Genomic DNA, 19,312 nt, shown 5'->3' on the forward strand with positions numbered 1-19,312 from the left:
GTTTTAGATTTATAATAGGTATGTGTAATGTTTGTATGACAAATTAATATAGAAATCGAAAGAAATTTTTAAGTTATGTAATTTAAATATATTTTATAGTTAAAATTCGCAATAAATAATGAAACAATAATAAAACAAAACAATAATAGAGTTTTTTTAGCCTATTTTTTTATTTTATGTTCTCATATCCACACAAAAACTCTGCCGACTCCTTATATTTATTTGATATGAATTTTATTGAGTTGATTCATATTTAATTGATAGTAATTTTATACGGTTAATTCCTATGTTCAATTGTTCGATAAATTTATAATTTGTAATTAATTTGTGTTACATATATTTAATCCGTAATTGTTTATAGTTAGAATAGGTAATTCTAATGTGGGTTGGAGTTCTTTTAGACGTAAGAGTATTAGTTGTTTGTATGACAAATTAATATAGAAGTCTGAAGGAATTTTTAAGTTAAATAACTTAAATATGTTTTATAAATAAAATTCATTACTTAAATATTTAATTTATTTCATGTTCTCAAATCCGCACAAAAGCTCTGTTGACTCCCTATATTTATTTGATAGAAATATTATAGAGAATTCATATTTATGTAAGAAGGATTTTATAGAATTAATTTCTAAGTTAAATTGTTTCGGTTTTAAAAATTAAAATATTTAGTTATATTGGGATAGAATTCTATATCATGAACAATTGTTATGTAAAAAAGTCATCATTAATATATATGTCTTATATCTTTTAATAGGAGTATAATACTTTTAAAAGGAGTTTAATAATGATATAATAATAATAATTAAATATAATATGTGATGACCAAATTAAGGTACTTTAGTACCGATGTTCCACCGAAACGTGATTTCGCTTATTAATAAAGGGTATTGATATGCTTTAAAAACATTTTTTTGATATAAAGACCAGTGATTTATCGGTTGTAATTCCAATTATATATATACGGCAAAGGGTTTCAAAAGAAATCGTGCTAGCCGTCTCATTGCCGACTGACTTGACAAGAGCATCTCCAACGGTACTCCTAAATCATTCTCTAAACAATAATATAAAATGTGGCTCCTAGTAAGTTAATACACAGGAAAACGTGAGAACTCCGATGCTACTCTTTATATTTGGCTCCTTATTCACATTTTATATTTATTTTATATAAATGAGAGGAAAAAGTTAACTAAAAGAGATAGAAGATTGAAGGAAAAATAATATAATATTGAGTTAGGAGCTACTAGATGCTCTTTAAAAGAGCATCTAGGAGCCCATTAGAGTACTAAATTTTGATTTGCTCCTAAATTTTAGACTTAGGAGCTTGTTTAGAGAGCTCATTGGAGTTGCTCTAAGATTGAGATGTGGTGTGATAAAATAGATGACATATGAATAACAGTATCCACGTACAGTTTACCATCTGGCTAAAGGCTGAACACAACACCACAAATTAAACGTCTTTTTTTGTAGCTTTAGACAAAAAGTTAAAAAGAAAGACAATCATACGCCCCTGGATAATTACATCGTGCGCACAGATTATTTGAACCTACAGAAAACACAAGACAATATCCCTGCCATTGCAAACAACACTAACGACACTTTTCATTGATGGATCGCAATCAGCTTTGAAAAAGCTGCACTTCTACATTCATTTTACACACGCTTTATTTCAGTTTCTTTTCGGTCACTTGAGTAGCTACCAAACCAAACCAACCCGTGATATGCATGTTGATCAACGACGTCTATCCGGGGTCCATTGCGGGGCCGCTGGGCTCAAATGTGATGACACAACTCTCGAGTCGAGTAGTTCTAAAATGGGTGTGAAGGTAACGCATCTTGGTACTTTGTATTGATTAATTGATGCGCCTCTTGATATTGCATAGTCCATGAGCTCCTCAAATGTGCCATTTTTCACCACCCTGATCTCGAGTGGTCCTATTGAGTTGTCCGCTACTCGGCCTTGTCGATACACTGAGTTGAACGATTCTTCCATGGCGAGACAGCATTGGTTCAGCACCGCGTCGGTCGGTGGGTTGGTCGAGTCCTTTATCAGGAGTTCCCAGTAGATCACGTAATGGCCGGGGATGGTTTTCGTATCCGCGTAGCTAGTGTACTCCACAATGCTTGTGTTGAATTCGCGTAATAAAACCGAGGCATTGTCTATGCCGCTTTGTAATTCGGCCTCATCGGTTTTATCCGAGTCGATGCTGAGAAGTACATTTTTGCGCCTCACGAACTTGAATTGAGGAGCGGAGTTGTGGAACCCCGTGACACGCAGAATGTCACCAACGCGGTACCTGCACAAGCCTGCATAGGTCGAGATCACGAGCTCGTACTCCTTGCCTAGCTCGAGTTCGGCTAGGTCGAGGAGACGCGGGGGAGAGTCACGCGAGAGAGTCCCGGATGACGTGGAGTCATGCGGGAGAAACTCAAAGTAGCCCATATTAGGCATGATGGTGTACGAAACTTGTGAGGGATCACAGACGGGCTTCAAGTTAAGGCCAAAGTAACATTCCGAGGACGCGTACATTGTACAGTATTTCGGCAATCCGTTGCTGTAGTAATCAAGCGTTGGAATGTACTGAGCCATTGCACCGGTCACGATCACGTCGAGATATTTGGTATTAGGCCAAATTCTGGTGATGATCCCCTCCCAATTCTCATCAGAACATTGTCCGGTGATAAACTTAGCAAGCTCTGGGTCAGGCTTCAACATCTCGGACACCCGTGCCCTCACAGAAGGATCGGTTATATTGGAGTTAAGAGTTCCGGTTTCAAAGTCATGAGCCAATTCTTGCCAATTGAGTTGGAGAAAACGAACGGCTCGAACTAGACCGGAAGCAAACACAGCACCCATGCGCAGCACCTCTTCGCGCATCATGAGGCCACAGAGCATTTGAGAGTACATGCTTTGGAAAGAATCCGGACACAGAATGGCCTCATCAGGGCTCGTGTTGACATTGTATGGATCATAAGGCCTGTTCCTGAATTGCTCACTTTTGTAGTAACTAGTGAGCACCGGGCGCGCTACCAAGCCACTCTTGGTCTTGGTTTCCGCTTTTATGAAGTAGAAGTACAAGCCCTTCCCTTTGTTTAGATTCGGAACGTACCTATTTATTATCATCAAAAAAAAACCATCAGCAAAAAATCGACTAGCAATATATCATATAAGAAATACATGTACAAATTATATAATCACGTACAGATTCATCACAGGCATGAGAAGGCTGTATAGTTTCTGCCTACGGTCCCACTCCTCAGCAATGGTAGGCATCAGCTTTCTTTCTCCAGCAGATGTCCCAGAACTGTACAAAAACACATTTATATCAGCTTTACCGAGTTAAATATACTTTTACTAAATTAAAAGCTACTATTAAATTCGTGGAAATAAATATTTAATGAATCGAATAAATATATACCTGGTGAGGAACTCAGAGATGGGCTGAGAAGAGAGGATTTGAGAACGATCACCATCGGCGATTCGTTTAATATAAGGACTAAGCTCGTCGTAACCGACGACGGGGACTTTGGACTTATAAGTTTCACGGTCGGTGGCACCGTCCAGATGAAACATGCGCAGGTACTCAGTATGTGCATTTCGGCTCAAAATCTCGGCGAGAACATTAGCTTGCACGGAGTCAGTGTTTCGAGTCATGTCCTCAATAAATTGAAGAGCCTTGGCGTCTTTCTCGCAAGCGGGAGGGCCAAGAGGAGATGAGATATTAGAATGAACCGTCATTTTAGGGAGATTTAGCGGGCGAGAAATCGATGGAGGAAAATATATAGGGAGATTGGAGAGAGAGATTGAATTGAGAATGGGTGTGGTTTGGGTTGAAGAGAAGGGACGGGGTTTATATAGGGGAGGTTTTAGTGGAGAAGTGATTTGTAAGTCGCCACGTGACATATAAGAGATTTTCATTTTGATTTGTAATTTGGTATTCGGGGCATAGTATATATCGACATTCAAATACTTGCCTATTTGTCTTTTGGATTTGTAGATTTTGGGGGTACAGGTGGGGCCTGTAGAGTGTAAGCTAGCTGATGTTAAGGGGACAGGTGGGACCAGCATGTTGAGGTCAGTTAAGCAAATACCAGCTCAGATATCTGTCTCTACTCGAAGAACAGTATGGTTGTACTTGGTTTGTTGCTCACAGAAAATGACTCGCGGCCGGCCATCTAGCATTTTTCACTGTTCATGTTTCGTTCTTTAAATCTACAAGTTCAGTGTCCTGTTTATTATATACTGTATGATTTATTTTCCATGAACATTCAACTCATTATACTCCCTTCATCTCATTCAATTGTATAACTTATTTTTTTTAAAAAAAAAATTCTATGTAAAAAAGTAGATTTTATATTTTTATACTGTAAAAAGAAAATCTTAAAAATAAGTTATAGAATTATACTTTATTGAAGTATTAAAATCTGTGTCACGTCCATATCCCCCACTGCATATTATTGACTGAGACGGAGGGAGTATATTTTTAAGATAATAATATTTTATAATATTAAAATAATTACATGCCTAATTTTTTTCCCCATACACTGATTTTATACATTAAATACCAGTTGATTCTTTTATTATACCTATATTTTTTTTTACATTTATTCACTAAATTGTATTTTTTTAATCTTCATATACGCATTCGCTGGGTATACTACTCCGTCGGGAGTGCCTGTGAAACATCTACGTGGTTGTTAGTAAAATGTTCAACGTTTTATCATCAAAACTAATCGCTAGGAATTGAACGGCAAGATAACAAACAGTTCTGCCTATTTTCTAAATCTTTTTTTTTGATGTAACTATTTTCTAAATCTAATCATATTCAAGCTGATTATAGTTATAAAAATCAAAATTTTGTAGTTGTAAGACTAATTTTTATAGTAATAAAATTAATTTTTATAGTTAAAATCTAATCTTTATAGTTATAAATATAATCACAACTATACTATATATTATTTAAAATTATTAGAAAATGTAAAGATATAATAATTATAAATTATTAAAAATAAAAAATAACTTGCTCTTTATATGAAGTACTCCGCTAGTATGTACTCTCTTTATCCGTTCTGAGTTTGTGCTAGCGCAAACGTATCAAGTTCGTCCATTTACAATACCTGATATTAAGAAGTTGTGCTGTGAATAAATTCATGTTTGGCACATATAAACGTTATTGATAAAAATCGTTAAAACAAATAATATCTTCGAAAATCCAATAATTGTTTATTTTAAAAGAGAAAGGAGAAGAGTGAGAAGATAGAATGAGGCACACGAGTGTGCATAACTAACAGTCTAAGATGTCGTGCTTAATAATTCAAAGTCGTATGACGAGGAAGCGGATATGCAGATGGCTAAGGATGATTGTTTTCAATCAATACAAGGTACACATAATATCAAACGCCACGAATGACGACCTTTGCTGCTTCTGCATACCACGTCAAATATCGTCACCGTCTTCTCGCAAAATATCGTCTATTATTTGCTAAAATATTCCAAGCACGGAGCTTAAAAAAAATAATATATATATTTCTGCTCTCGCTACAAGTCAATTTTCGAAATATCTTTTATCTTCTCAGCAGAAAAATAAAAGTCGAATCCTTTTGAATACAAATGTTTAAATTTATTTTTCAGTTGGTATCGAGAAAAATTGTGAGCAGAATTATGATTATGCCTCCTGAATCAGAGCCTGTCGTTTAATTGCTGTTTACTTGTTCACTTAGCAGGCTATTACGTGAGCTCGTGGGTTTATCCAATGCGGACTCGAAGGACTAACGGTTGCGGGTTCCTACGTAAAAAAGAAAAATAAAAATTGATATCTTCCGTTTTTAGACGTACATGTCTTTGATGCTGCCATATACCTAATATGAGTTGGAATTTATGCTGTGTACTCTGACGACACCATTATCTTCACGAGTCCTTATATTATTGTACGCTCTTTCCATTTCCATCATTATCGATCGTATGATACAAATTGTACGCATTGCGTGCTCTGCTTAACATGTCGACTCATTTTCGTACTAATCTCAACTCCAGCGTCCTTACCTTTATTTGTACCTAATCTTGCCGCCCTTTTTGTTCGCATCCAGACTTTGACGCTGGTCGGAATTGCTCGATTAGGATGCCGTGATCCGAATGCACCGTTTAGGCGATTGGCCACAATATCCACCGCCCAATGACTCCAAGATTACTTGTCTAATCAACCCCTAATTTTCAATCTTGTTGCATGTTAGGTTTGGATCGGACACACAGAAGCCTTCGTGACAAGACTATTCTTCAAAATTGCCAAACATGTCCTGGCTTCCTCCACACACATGCATGTTCCTCTTTTTTATGGCTTGTCCGAATCAAGTGTTATTTGACTAATCATGCGTATGTACGTCAAAGCCAATCGGATACATCATGTTATTCATGAAACTCGATGTCCGAACATTTAATCTTTATTTAATTTGATTCACCTTTTGCATGTTACTGTGAGTCCAATTTTATACGAGATGAAATTGGAAATACGGTTATTATGTTGAGTGGGTGTCAACTTATTTTTTATATTGGAAAGATTGAGAAAATTTGTCTTGAAAATATGCGATCCAACAATCAGTATGAGGTTTTCCGAGAGCAGCCAAAAACAAGTTCATCTAATACGGAGTTAACGGGTGTTGCGCAACCAACAAAGTATTTCATGATTGTTTAGCTGCTAATTGGCTGCCTGATGATTATAGACCAGCTGAAACGAAAAGAAAGTCGTAGTCATAAAGTATACGTACACTAAAACTTGTAGTCTTGTATGTAAGTTTGACATTTGTTATTCAACACAGCTTTATCCAACTATAACTTGAAGTGTTGTTAAATGTCAATGGCATATATAATTAGCCTGCTTTAGTTGAAGTATATATGAAGAGATTTTACCAGACATTGAGTATTCTAACCAAGAATTCCAGATCTTCACGTATAGTTTCCTTGGAGGATATAATTTTATTCCAAGACCATATTACACACCTAGCTAGGCATGTGCATATTATTGTCTCCTGTCTGCAATATAATCGGCAATATTTCTTTAAACATAAATTGCCTCAAGGAACTGCTGCTTTTAACTTGCAACTCTAACTGTTTTAAGCAGGTTCCGTAAATTCAAAGAGCTAGCTAGGAGAATCAGTTCATAACAAATTTCATTTTGAGGCGAGCAGAAAAAAGATGTAATAAATATCGATAAATCATATTAAAATATAATAATATGATGAACTAATTATAAAAATAATGGAATTCCTGTATGCACATAAAACACACAACTAAAATGAATTATTTATTTATTTTCATTTTTGGAAAAGAAAATTCAAACAGAATGTGAAATACGTAACGTTATTCTTAATTATATTAACACTATTTTTAATTATATTATAATCCAAAAAAAATAATGATTCAAAAAAGTCAATCTATCAAATAAATACCGAAAAAGCATCAAGTACGCATTATAAACTGGTACGACGTTAAATCGCCCCGTAACCTCCGCTGAATAGTTGATTTTATATGGACTTTATCGTTGTACTTTTCAGGTCAAAATATAATGTCAAATAAAAAACGAGTAGTTACATGGTGCCCAAATATGTGGTCACTGGTCATTGGTCAATAGTGCGCATGCGTACGCTGATTCACCAGTCACCACATAACTGCACCTTCCATGCAATTATGTGTGCATCAACAGGAGTCGTAACAAAGATTTATTATTTGACCTTTAAGCTCACAAAGATACGCCACCCATAGACAGTGACATTTGCCGATTTCAACTGTTGATACAGTACATAAACTACATATACATAACTTGCACTGTATGTGTTTAAAAATCTGTTATATATTTTACAGGAAAGTGCAGTACGTAAATGACATGGAAAAGTATATTATATGTTGCCGTGGGTTTCAAAAGATCCTATAGCTGATAAATCATATGGTGAAAATGTTTCTAATTTTATTAACAGATAAATAATTATAAAATATATACTCTATACCAATCAATTAAAATAGTGTTTTGAAAATTTTGCTTTGCATGATAGACAAATTTTTTTAAATCTCGTGATTAAATATTATTATAATTAATTAAGCATATATGATGGGAGTAAGAGATTGATTTGGCGCAATTCTCAAATATAGTGGTAACCAAAATTATATGTTTTCCATTTCAAAATCAGAATTGCAATAGCAACCAAATCATCTTTATATATATATATATATATATGAAAAAAAAATGTATTTACATAGAAACTTTTCAGCAAATGGACTTCGCAGTTGGCACTATTAAAAATCTTGTTCAAAAAAGATCCTATATAATTTGCGGATATACTGGACCAAAAATATATAAATGCAAAAACTAAATAATCATAAATACAAAGACAAACAAAACGCAAGAGGTGACTAGACATATCATAAGATGTGAAATGTGAGCGATCGATGCATGCATGTGTAGCGTCGAGCGTGTAGTTATACATATTACATACATTGCTTCTTTCTGGAAAGTGTCAATTTAGGATCTGCGAAGGTTGTAAATTGCTCAAGTATGAGTTGGCTAGCATTTAATCCCTCCAACTCATGCCTGTTTTAATGTGGAAATATATGTTCCTCGATCTAGCTGGGTATCTCGATCACTTCCGACACTGTTTGTAGTAGTTTCTAGTTTGGACGTTCGATCAAAAAGTTGCTCGACTATTTTTTTTTATAATAACAATTAAACTGAAAACCGAAAAGAGACGTGTAGTTTTGTATGTATGCTATTTTTAAACCCAAAGTAATTTGCTTGGTGATTTCCTCAAATCAACTGGATTTAGTGTTCTAGGTAATCCATATCTGCACAAAGTAAAAATGTAGTTATATCACAGACGTTTCATACTTTTTGAAGGCACAAGGACGAAACTGTAAAATGAGTTCTATTTTTCTTAGAAAATTAGAAATATATTAAGAATATGTATAATATAAATGTGGATATATATTTAATCAACGTGTGTTTCATGCATATGTTGAGTTGGTGTGTGCATTAGATATATGCAAAAGTTTATGTAGGGACGTAGTCATGTAGAGTAGGATAGACACAACGCACCCAGGGAGGTTAAAACAATTAGAAAAATTCAATTAAAAATTTAAATTACGAATGTATATCGGTAACAAATGCATAGATTATATAATTTTTGAGCCCCTAATTTTTTCTAACGTTGGGCGGTCGATCTGGATGCCCTCTCTCTAGGCCGGGCCAGATCATGGTTATAATGCAGCGGAAATTTTGAAAAAAATTAGTTTAAATTTACAAAAAGAAAATTAGACATGTGGCATGAGGGGATATATATATAGGGGGAGGTTCAAAAGAGACCGAGGCAAGGCGTGAGACTCGAGAGACCAGCTATACAACCGTTGGATCAGTTTTAAACATGTGGCCAGATTTACTATACGTTAGATTAGTATAAATACTGTTTAAATCGTATAAGGGCAGTAGACGGAAGGGTTTTAATCTACAAAATTATAATACTTACGTTTCATTGTATCAATCACAGATTGATTAACAAACCTTCCTTTTAATATAAAGATAATGAAGACAATCTATATCCCTGATTGATGCCTGTACGTATTTTTTTTTTTGTACGTTCATGCTCTATCATCTCAATGGAGATCAATCGATCTTATCAATCTTTTTCTGGTATGTGTTTCTAATTCTACGAATCAAATTATTGACTTGTTTGAAACATAAAATGGACTATACATGTTTTATTTTTATCGTTCTGCAGATGCTTCAAGCAACAATTTACACGAGGATTCCCGAATGTTTGAATAGCTTAAAACCTAAATTGGGCCAACGTTTCAGTGATCTTGATCAGGGCTATATTTTTTATAAGGAATACGGCAGACAATCTGGATTCGATGTCCGTCGGTCAACCGAAAAGAGTGATAGATTTGGTAACACAATAACAAAGTATTACGTATGTTCTAGGTCAGGTCGGCCGGAAGATAAAAATCTTGATGAGAACATAAAAAGAAGAAGAACTATATCAACAAAGTGCGAATGTCATGCAGAACTTGTGCTTGGGATTCACGACGTTGGAGGATTTTTTGTGAAAAAATTTACAGAGGTTCACAATCATCCTTTTGCAGGTAAGGGAGGAATGCAGTTCTTGAGGTGTAGCAGGTCCTGACTGAGTTCCACAAGAGGTTCATTGTCGATGCACTGAGTTCCAAAAGTATACGTATTGTTTTATATACAATTTATGTATCCAATCAGTATATTTCCTTTTTTAATAAGATTTGTAATGATTTCAAGATTCACCAGCTCAAGCAATCAGGCTTGCATATATCAGGCTTCCCATATATCAGCTATATTCATTAATGTCATTAATTACTTACCTTATAATTTGTTTCAGTTACTTTTTCTAATAAATTGATGATGCTATATGACTAAGATAAAATGCTCGACTAAGATACAATGCTTAACTAAGATCGTGTTCTTAAACGGATCATTGAATCCAAAATATGACTCTGTAAATCACACGAGAGATATTATTTAGTGTTCTGATTAATGTTCTTTTGTTGAGTTCATAAGTACACCCACAATTGCACTATTTTTAATATTTTATACTCTTAATAGAATTTTTATTTTAAATAAATAATACTCTTTATATTTATAAGATAATATATATTGAATCTTATACTATAATATCTAAATGAATGTTTATAGTTGAACAGCAAAATAAGTCTTTATAAGATAAGTGAAAATGGATAAAACTTAAAAATCATAATATTTATTGAAAAACACATTAAATTTTATATCACACTAATTAATGTAACATTTATTCATAGTAGAACCCGTATTACAATTTTAATAATATTATTAAAAATTTGTCATTACATAGAGAGTTTAATGTCTCACTCAGTAGAATCTTTAACAATGCATCACTAAATTATTTAAAATTAAATTTAACTTTAATTGCAAAGAACACATTACAAAATTAAATATTATATATGACCGATTTCCGAAACATCTAATAAATTTTTTTAGTAGAATCTTAATGTAGTTAGAGAATAATATAATAATAATTAATATAGCATAAAAAATTTTAATGTTAAAATATTAGAAACATAATATCTTAGTGAAACACTTAATTTTATATGAAGATTTCATAACGTGTTCGTGAAAGTGATAATAATTATATTTTAATATTAAAATCAAAAAATAAAAATCATAACTATATCAATAAGGTTCTATTTATAGTGTCCGCAAAATCTCCTGTATTTATTATTACTTTAATATTAAAGTTCACAAGATTTTTTAAGGTATTCCTTACACGGAGGATAAAAACTTCAAGATCAAATATCTTGTTTTATTAAAAGTTCGATGACAAAGTATAAATATTTTCAACTATTTGAGTAAGAATTATATTGATCAATGAGTTATTCACCAATATAACACAACTTACTGAATAATTTATTTTTACAAATTTATTTTTTTCTTATTGATTCCATATATAGATATTCAACAATATTTTTTTTGAAAGTAAAAATTTATACCCGGAGATTCCATAACGTGGTCATGAAGTTGATATTTACATATTAATATTTAAAGGAAATTAAAATTACAATAATATCAACAAAGTTTTACTAGTAATATTTGCAAAACCTCTTGTATTTATTCCTATTATAGTTTAAAGAAAAAAAAATCTTGCTTTTTTTGTTGTTACCGTTTAATGTAAAATTTCATGTAGAGAATCGAAAACGTTGCTATTAATGATTTAATGTTTTAATTTATATTGAGATTCCATAACGTGTTCATGACAGTGATAAGAATAAATACATTTAAATATTAAAAAAATACAATGATATGAATGAGGCTGTGCTAGTAATTTCTGTAAAATCTCCTGTATTTATCACTATATTATATTGATTAATTTATATTTTTTATATTAAATTATTAACTTAATTTCACAAGATTTTTGAAGGCATTCCTTAAACACGTGATAAAAATTTTATATCAAAAGAATTAATGTAATATGTATTATTAGTAGAACCTTTATTAAAATCTTACATGCTAATTTAAAATTTCAGATAGAGATTCTTTAACGTGTTATATAGCCATATAATAAAAATACATGGTTGTGTTCTTTTAAAATTTACTAATAGAGATTTATTATTTTGATTAATATGGAGATTTATTAAGGTGTTCTCAAATACTAAGGTTCTAATGAGAAATCTAACACCATTTTGTAAAAAATAAAAATTTATTCAGGGGATTCCATAACGTCTTCATGAAGGTGACAAGAATAATTACATATTAATATTAAAAAAATTAAAATTACTATAGTGTCAACAAAATTCTTCTAATAATATCTTCAAAACCTCTTCTATTTATTCCTATTATGGTTTAAAGGAGAAAATCTTTTTTTTCGTTAACGTTTAAAGAAGAATTTTATGTAGAGAATTGAAAATTTTGCTATTAATGATTTAATGTATTAATTTATATGGAGATTCCATAACGTGTTTATAACAGTGATAAAAATAAATACATTTTAGTATCAAAATAAAATAAAATTACAATGATATCAATGAGATTCTATTTGTAATTTCCGCAAAATATCTTGTATTTATTACTATATTTTACTATCTTAGACTTTTTTTCTATATTAAATTATTAACTTAATTTCCCAAGATTCTTGAAGGTGTTATTTAGACACACGACAAAAATTTCACGATTAAATCTCTTGTATAATTTTTAATAAAATAAGGTGGGAAGATATTATTGGTAGATTCATTAAGGTGTTCGTGAAAGGAGTGTTAAAAATTATAAATTTTAGTTTATCCCACGACATCACAACTCCCATAACAATCTCCGAGAAAGCAGCATAAAAAATTGAGAACGGTAAAGAAAAAAAAAATTCTTCTAGGAATAAATACAAGAGGTTTTGAAGATATTACTAGTAGAATTTTGTTAATACTATAGTAATTTTAATTTTTTTAATATTGTTAGGTCCAAAGTATCGTAGAAGGGGGGGGGGGTTGAATACGATACTCACTACAATTTAAAATTCTTTCGAATCTTGCGGATAAACAAATTGCAGTCCTGTAATGGGTTTCGTGTTCCGGATATTTATTGGATCGGTTTCTGAGGATATGAAAATATTAAACCAACACACAATATTTTCCAAGGTATATCTGTATATTGATAAATACCTCGAAGGTGCTATAAATCCAAACCCGAAGGTTCGGCTACAATGGCCACTACTCTCAATATTACAAACTCTAACCACTACTGATATTTCTATTACAAATCTAGGCTAGGGTGTGTGTATAGTGGGAGTAGCCGTGCAGAGCACTTGGCCATTTCATCCCGAAGGATGATGATAATTGTGAGAACCACAATCACATATTTATAGGCTTTCATAAACTAACCATGGTTAACGAGTTCGTCCTGGACGACTTGAGTTCGTCCTGGACGGATTCGATTTATGAAAATAAATCTATCTCCAAATGTGTCAAAGTTGCGCTTCATATGGAACAGAGTCAAAGTTTGCGCCTGGTGGTCAAAGGTTGCGCCATATGAGAGAAATCTCCACTGTGATGCCTTAGATAATATTCAGAACTTGCGCTTGAGAGTACAGCTGAGAGTTGTGGCGCCAACTTTGACCTTGAGTCAAAGTTTGCGCCATAGTCAATAGCTGCGCTTCTTTGATGGTCAAAAGTTGCGCTAGGGTCTTCAGTGTATCACAGAGGGGAAATGACTTAGACAGAAATCTAAGAGATAAACACTTGGAGGCGCAAACTTTGACCTGGTCAAAGTTTGCGCTCCAAGAGTGTATGTACCACAGAGGCAACAACTTGGGGACTTAGAAATAATTCTAAGTACTTTGTTATGTGAGGAGGCGCAAACTTTGACTAAGTCAAAGTTTGCGCTCCAGTCGAGTTATCTCCACTGTATATGTACTTGGACATTTTCTAAGTGAGGAAGAGCATTTGACTTTTGGTCAAATGTTGCTCCTCACATAGCTTCCTTGTTCTCTCTCATCACTTGGGGACGAACTTTGACTTGGTCAAAGTTTGCTCCTCAAGAGTGCATTGCCTTCACTGTGATAATACTTAGAGAAATTTCTAAGTGAGGAAGAGCTGTTGACTTCGGTCAAATGTTGTTCCACCATTGTAAAAGCTTTCCTTGTTATCACTCCTTTGACTGAGATTGACTTGAGTTTGCTCCATCCATATATTTATATTATATTCATAATATTATATAAATATATGTATAAATAAAGATATATATATAAATGTATATAAATAATATTTATATAAACATATAGTAATATATATATATATACATATATTTAAATATATTCTCATATATTTAAATATATATAATATACATAAAATTATATGTAAATATAAATATAAATATATATAGGGATATATATATAATTATCTATAGATATAAATATACACATATTTATGCACATAATATAATATATATACATACACTTAAATATATAAATGTTTATGTAAAATATAAATACATATACTATATACATATATATTTATTTAAATATATATATACATATAAATATACATATACATATGTTTAAAAACATATATACATATATAATATATATATATATATTATATTTAATTAAATATACATATATACATATATAATTATATTTGTACATATACAAATATATAAGTGCACACATATATAAAATGTCACTTCCTGATATGGCTTTCTGTGGAAGCTTTGACATATGGCATTTGAGCAGTAAGCTTTGGCATAGCTGGCATTTGGCTTGACTTGGCTTTGGAACAAATGACTTGATATGACTGGATCAATTCTTCGATCGATAAATACTTTGCAAAGCTTCGTACGTGCTGACGCTTAGTGCACTGGTCTGGTTCACAAGCGACTAACACTGAAGTTAAACATTGTACCGTCTTTGTCAGCAAACATTGATCAGTCGGTTCCGGGTTAGTTTATGCTTCAGTTTGTTGATTATAAATAACCAACCAAGATATATAGAAATATCTTGCTTCAGGGGTTGCACTGAAATCTTTCGAGTACTTGGACAACATCTTCATTGCTTCCACAATCTTGAATACTTCAATCTTTATTCTTCACTGAGGCATGAACATATTAATGAACTTCTTCCAGTTAACTTATTCCTTCAAGAATGTAGATGGCTTCTTCAACCTTTGTCTTCGTATCTTCTGATTCCGGTGCAGGCGTAGTGTTATTTACTTGTCCTGTTCTATTGTTGAGTTATCATCCCTATGTAACAGATAGGGTTGTCTTTATATTTAGACTTACAAATATTAATATGTAATTATTCTTGTCACCTTCCTAATAAGTATTTTAATAAACTCTTAGAGATAGTTAGTAGAACATTAGATATAACATATTTTAAACTCTTGGAAGAGAAAATAACAAAAAAAAATAAAATCTCACAATATCAAAACTTTCTCTGGAACAACCTACAAGAAAGCAACATAACAAAAATAGAAAAAATATTATTGCTACCAATCTAAAATAGAAAAAATTTTAGTTTATCCCACGCCATCACAACTCCCATAACAATCTCCCAGAAAGCAGCAAAAAAAATTGAGAAAAAATTATTGTTATCACTAAATATTTTACTAATATTCCATAGGTTTTTGATCTAATAAGTATTTTAATAAACTCTTAGAGATAGTTAGTAGAATACTAGATAGAACACGATATAGAACACATTGTAAACTCTTGGAAGAGAAAATAACAGAAAACATAAAACCTCACAATATCAAAACTTTCTCTGGAACAACCTCCAAGAAAGCAACATAACAAAAATAGAAAAAATATTATTGCTACCAATCTACTTTGACTACCTATCCACCACAAATCAATGAGACGTTCACTACCCAATTCAAGCTGCAAACTCTCTGCATCAGGATAATGGAAGATACATACAAGCTTTTGAAAAGCATACAGTTATAAGCAAACCAAACCAATATCACTGAATCTCGACGCCTCAGCTTTGCCATATCATCTACATCCATACAACCCCATATCCATCTCCATGAACTAGAACAAAACGTTGCTCAAAGATGTTCAATGTTTAGATTCTTAAAAGGTTATATAACTATGAAAAATATAAGGATCACAAAAAACACCCAACTTCATTATTCAGGTAATATATAATCAAAACCTGACTTTTTATTTAGGTGTTTTTGGAGAAGATCTATCAATGACCCCAGTCTTGAACTTTCGGGTTTTGAAAGCATGTTCTCTTTTTTCAATAATCTCAACAAATCTTAACCCCATGTCATATCCATATGAGTCTGGTAAGAACATACAATAGAATCATGTAACTCTCCTACCTTGTCATCTCATCTTTTCTTCATGACAAGAATCTGCAATGCTTCTCGAACCCGGCTTTTGAAGATAAGTTGTAGCGATGAGTGTCGATGATGACTGTCTAACAATATGGATAATATTTTATATTAGGGTTCTGCGAAACCTTCTTTCATCCATGGCTGATGCACTCTGAGTTTGATACTAGGGTTCTGTGAAAATTTGTTTTGCGCCTCGATATGATAATGATATTGTATTTTTTAATATACAGTTGTGCAAGAGTTTCCAGAAATAAGAAAATCCATGATTGATGCTTCCATCCAACCTCAACAAGGGGGGATTTGGTTCAAATGCCATTAATAGGAACCTTGATACCTCAGGAGGATACTCCTTCAATTCAAAACTTAGTACAGAACCAAAACCCGTCGAGCAAATCCATGATTTCTGATCCTGAGTCAGAGAGGACAAAGCTTCTACAAGCAAGCAAGGGCTAAGTCTAACAATCGATCGATCATGCCTGTACGTTGGAAAAAACGGAAAATAACATACGCGATTCTAGTTAGAGTTTCATAAACAAGTCGTTAGGAAAAGGAACAGTATGTAGAATATCTTTTCATATAACGAACCTTATTTCATCCATGTCTGTTTCAGTCATCGTCGCTTCTAGGGTTCTATGGAGCTTTCTTCCACGCCTGTAGTTTTTTTTTCGTTTGTTCTAATAATGTAGTTGTTAATTGTAATAAAACCTTCCAATATTAAAATATCCCATGATTGACGCTGTTGTATAATCAGTTCAAATCTTTCCTTCATCGGTTCCGTATAAAATTCGTATTTATGTTTTTAGCCTTGTATTTTGCCACATGTTCTGACCAGCGTGCCCTTGTGAGTATAGATATTGTACTGATGTAATCAACGGTTGTTAGAGGGTCTCTAGGGTCTCTCAAGATGTAAGGTCTCCCTGGAACTCGACCCATATATATATATATATATATATATATATATATATATATATATATATATATATGGGGAGGTTTAAAAGATACAGATGCTTAGCCAAAGACACTCTGGAGACGGGCTAATCAACCATTGGATTGATTTTAATCTAGTGGTCAGATTTAATCTAAGTAATTATGGATATTCATTAAAGATTGCGTATAGGGGTAGTATAGAGAACAAAACATAGTATTTTTTTTTCAGAATACGTACGTGTACATTAACTTTTTGTATCCAATCTATAAGACTTTCATTTTTAAGAAAGATTCTAATCTGATTATATCGATGATCTAATTAACATATTGTAATTATCGTTATATACATATCAGGCATACGATTTTGTTAATTGTACTTCCATAATTAAAAAGATTGAATCTTTATTTCAAATTCACCTTCCATATAATATACTATTCAAATTGTTTCCATATATATTGAAATCTTAGAAATATTACCATTAATGATAAATTATATGTACGTCAATGATACATATTTTACATTATTCTTACCATTTTTAAATAGATTGTCTGAAGATTGCGTGCATTATTAACATAAATTAAAATTTCTACAATTAATAAATTACCATATATTACATTAGTGATTCTCTTAGAGTTCTACTAACTATATATCGTCGAAGTATTTTTTTATTTTAAATTTTTGAAACAAATATTAAAAATTCTTTGAAACATTCTGTAATCGATTTAAACTATATCACTAATCCATATAAAATTCAACATCGATTTGATTTATTAATAAGAAGAAGATTGGAGAAAAATAATATTACTATTTGTTGCATGAATATACAGTGGAACACTATGTGTGAAAAAAAAATTCATTATGAAGAATTTTTATCTATTTCAAATTTCAAATTAATAGTTCACATTAAAGAACACTATTGAGAATGCCTTAAACAATTTTTAATAAGGAATTTTAAGAACTCACTGTGATAAAGATCATAGTAAAGATTATTTTAACTATCATATTAAGAACCCTAAATATTTTTACGAGCAAAAAAAATGTTGCTAGATCTCTTTTTAGAACCTTAGTATTTTTTTTAGAACACCTTAATTAATCTCCATATTAATCAAAATAATAAATATCTATAAGTAAATTTTAAAAAAACACAATCGTGTATTTTTATTATATGGTTACTTAACATCTTAAAAAATCTCTACAAAAGAACATATTAAAATTAACTAGTAATTTAATATTAAAAAGATATAAATTATTATCATGTGTCTAAAAAACATCTTAAAGAATCTCTGCAAAAGAACATATTAAAGTTAATTGATAATTATTATCATGTGTCTAAGGAACCCCTTAAAGAATCCCGTGAAAATTAATTGGTAATTTAATATTAAAAAGATATAAATTAGTAGGTAAAATATACTCTAACGGCAAAGAAAGAATGATATTTTCTTTTTTTAATTATAATAGTAATAATTACAACAGATTTTTGCGGATATTAAAATTATAACTTTATTGATATTATTTTAATTTTTTATTTGAATATTAATATATAATTATTCTAATCACTTTCACGAACACATTATGGAATCTCTATATAAATTAAAATATTAAATCTTTAATACGATTTTTTTCAAAACTCGATTCACCTTTCCAGAAGATTCGAATAAATTTTCTCACATTTTTAATAATAATAAATTTAAGAGAGACTAATTTGAATATATATTGAAATATTTATTTTTTTAAATTTAATAACGTCAATATCTATTTTAAAAAAAAAATTATCTACTTCTAACGGATGGTAAATGGACACTATTAATTTTATTTTGTATTTGAAAATTATTAAAATTGAGAATTCAACTTAAATTAAATGAAAATTTGTAATTCTCAATGCTCCCTACACCAACACCTTAAGCAATCTCTCAATCATATCTTACGTAATAAATAATAAATTATAAATTTTTTATTTTGTACAAATTGATATTGGAACCCTAAATATTTACGAGCTGAAAAAATGTTGCTAGATCTATTTTTAG

At 31.5% G+C, this 19,312-nt stretch overlaps 1 protein-coding gene across 1 annotated transcript; it reads right to left on the bottom strand.

Annotated features, from left to right (window-relative positions):
- Nucleotides 1-1,429: 1,429 nt before the first annotated feature.
- On the bottom strand, nt 1,430-3,838 carry LOC108211159 (probable indole-3-acetic acid-amido synthetase GH3.1). Its single transcript, XM_017382683.2, has 3 exons — nt 3,417-3,838; nt 3,201-3,302; nt 1,430-3,107 (listed from the first exon to the last, which is right to left on the bottom strand). The coding sequence occupies exons 1-3, from the start codon at nt 3,734-3,736 to the stop codon at nt 1,730-1,732; spliced, it is 1,800 nt and encodes a 599-aa protein (XP_017238172.1). The 5' UTR covers nt 3,737-3,838; the 3' UTR covers nt 1,430-1,729.
- Between the last annotated feature and the right edge of the window lie 15,474 nt (nt 3,839-19,312).

Source organism: Daucus carota, chromosome 3 (genome assembly GCF_001625215.2).
Source record: "Daucus carota subsp. sativus chromosome 3, DH1 v3.0, whole genome shotgun sequence".
Taxonomy (NCBI): domain Eukaryota; kingdom Viridiplantae; phylum Streptophyta; class Magnoliopsida; order Apiales; family Apiaceae; genus Daucus; species Daucus carota.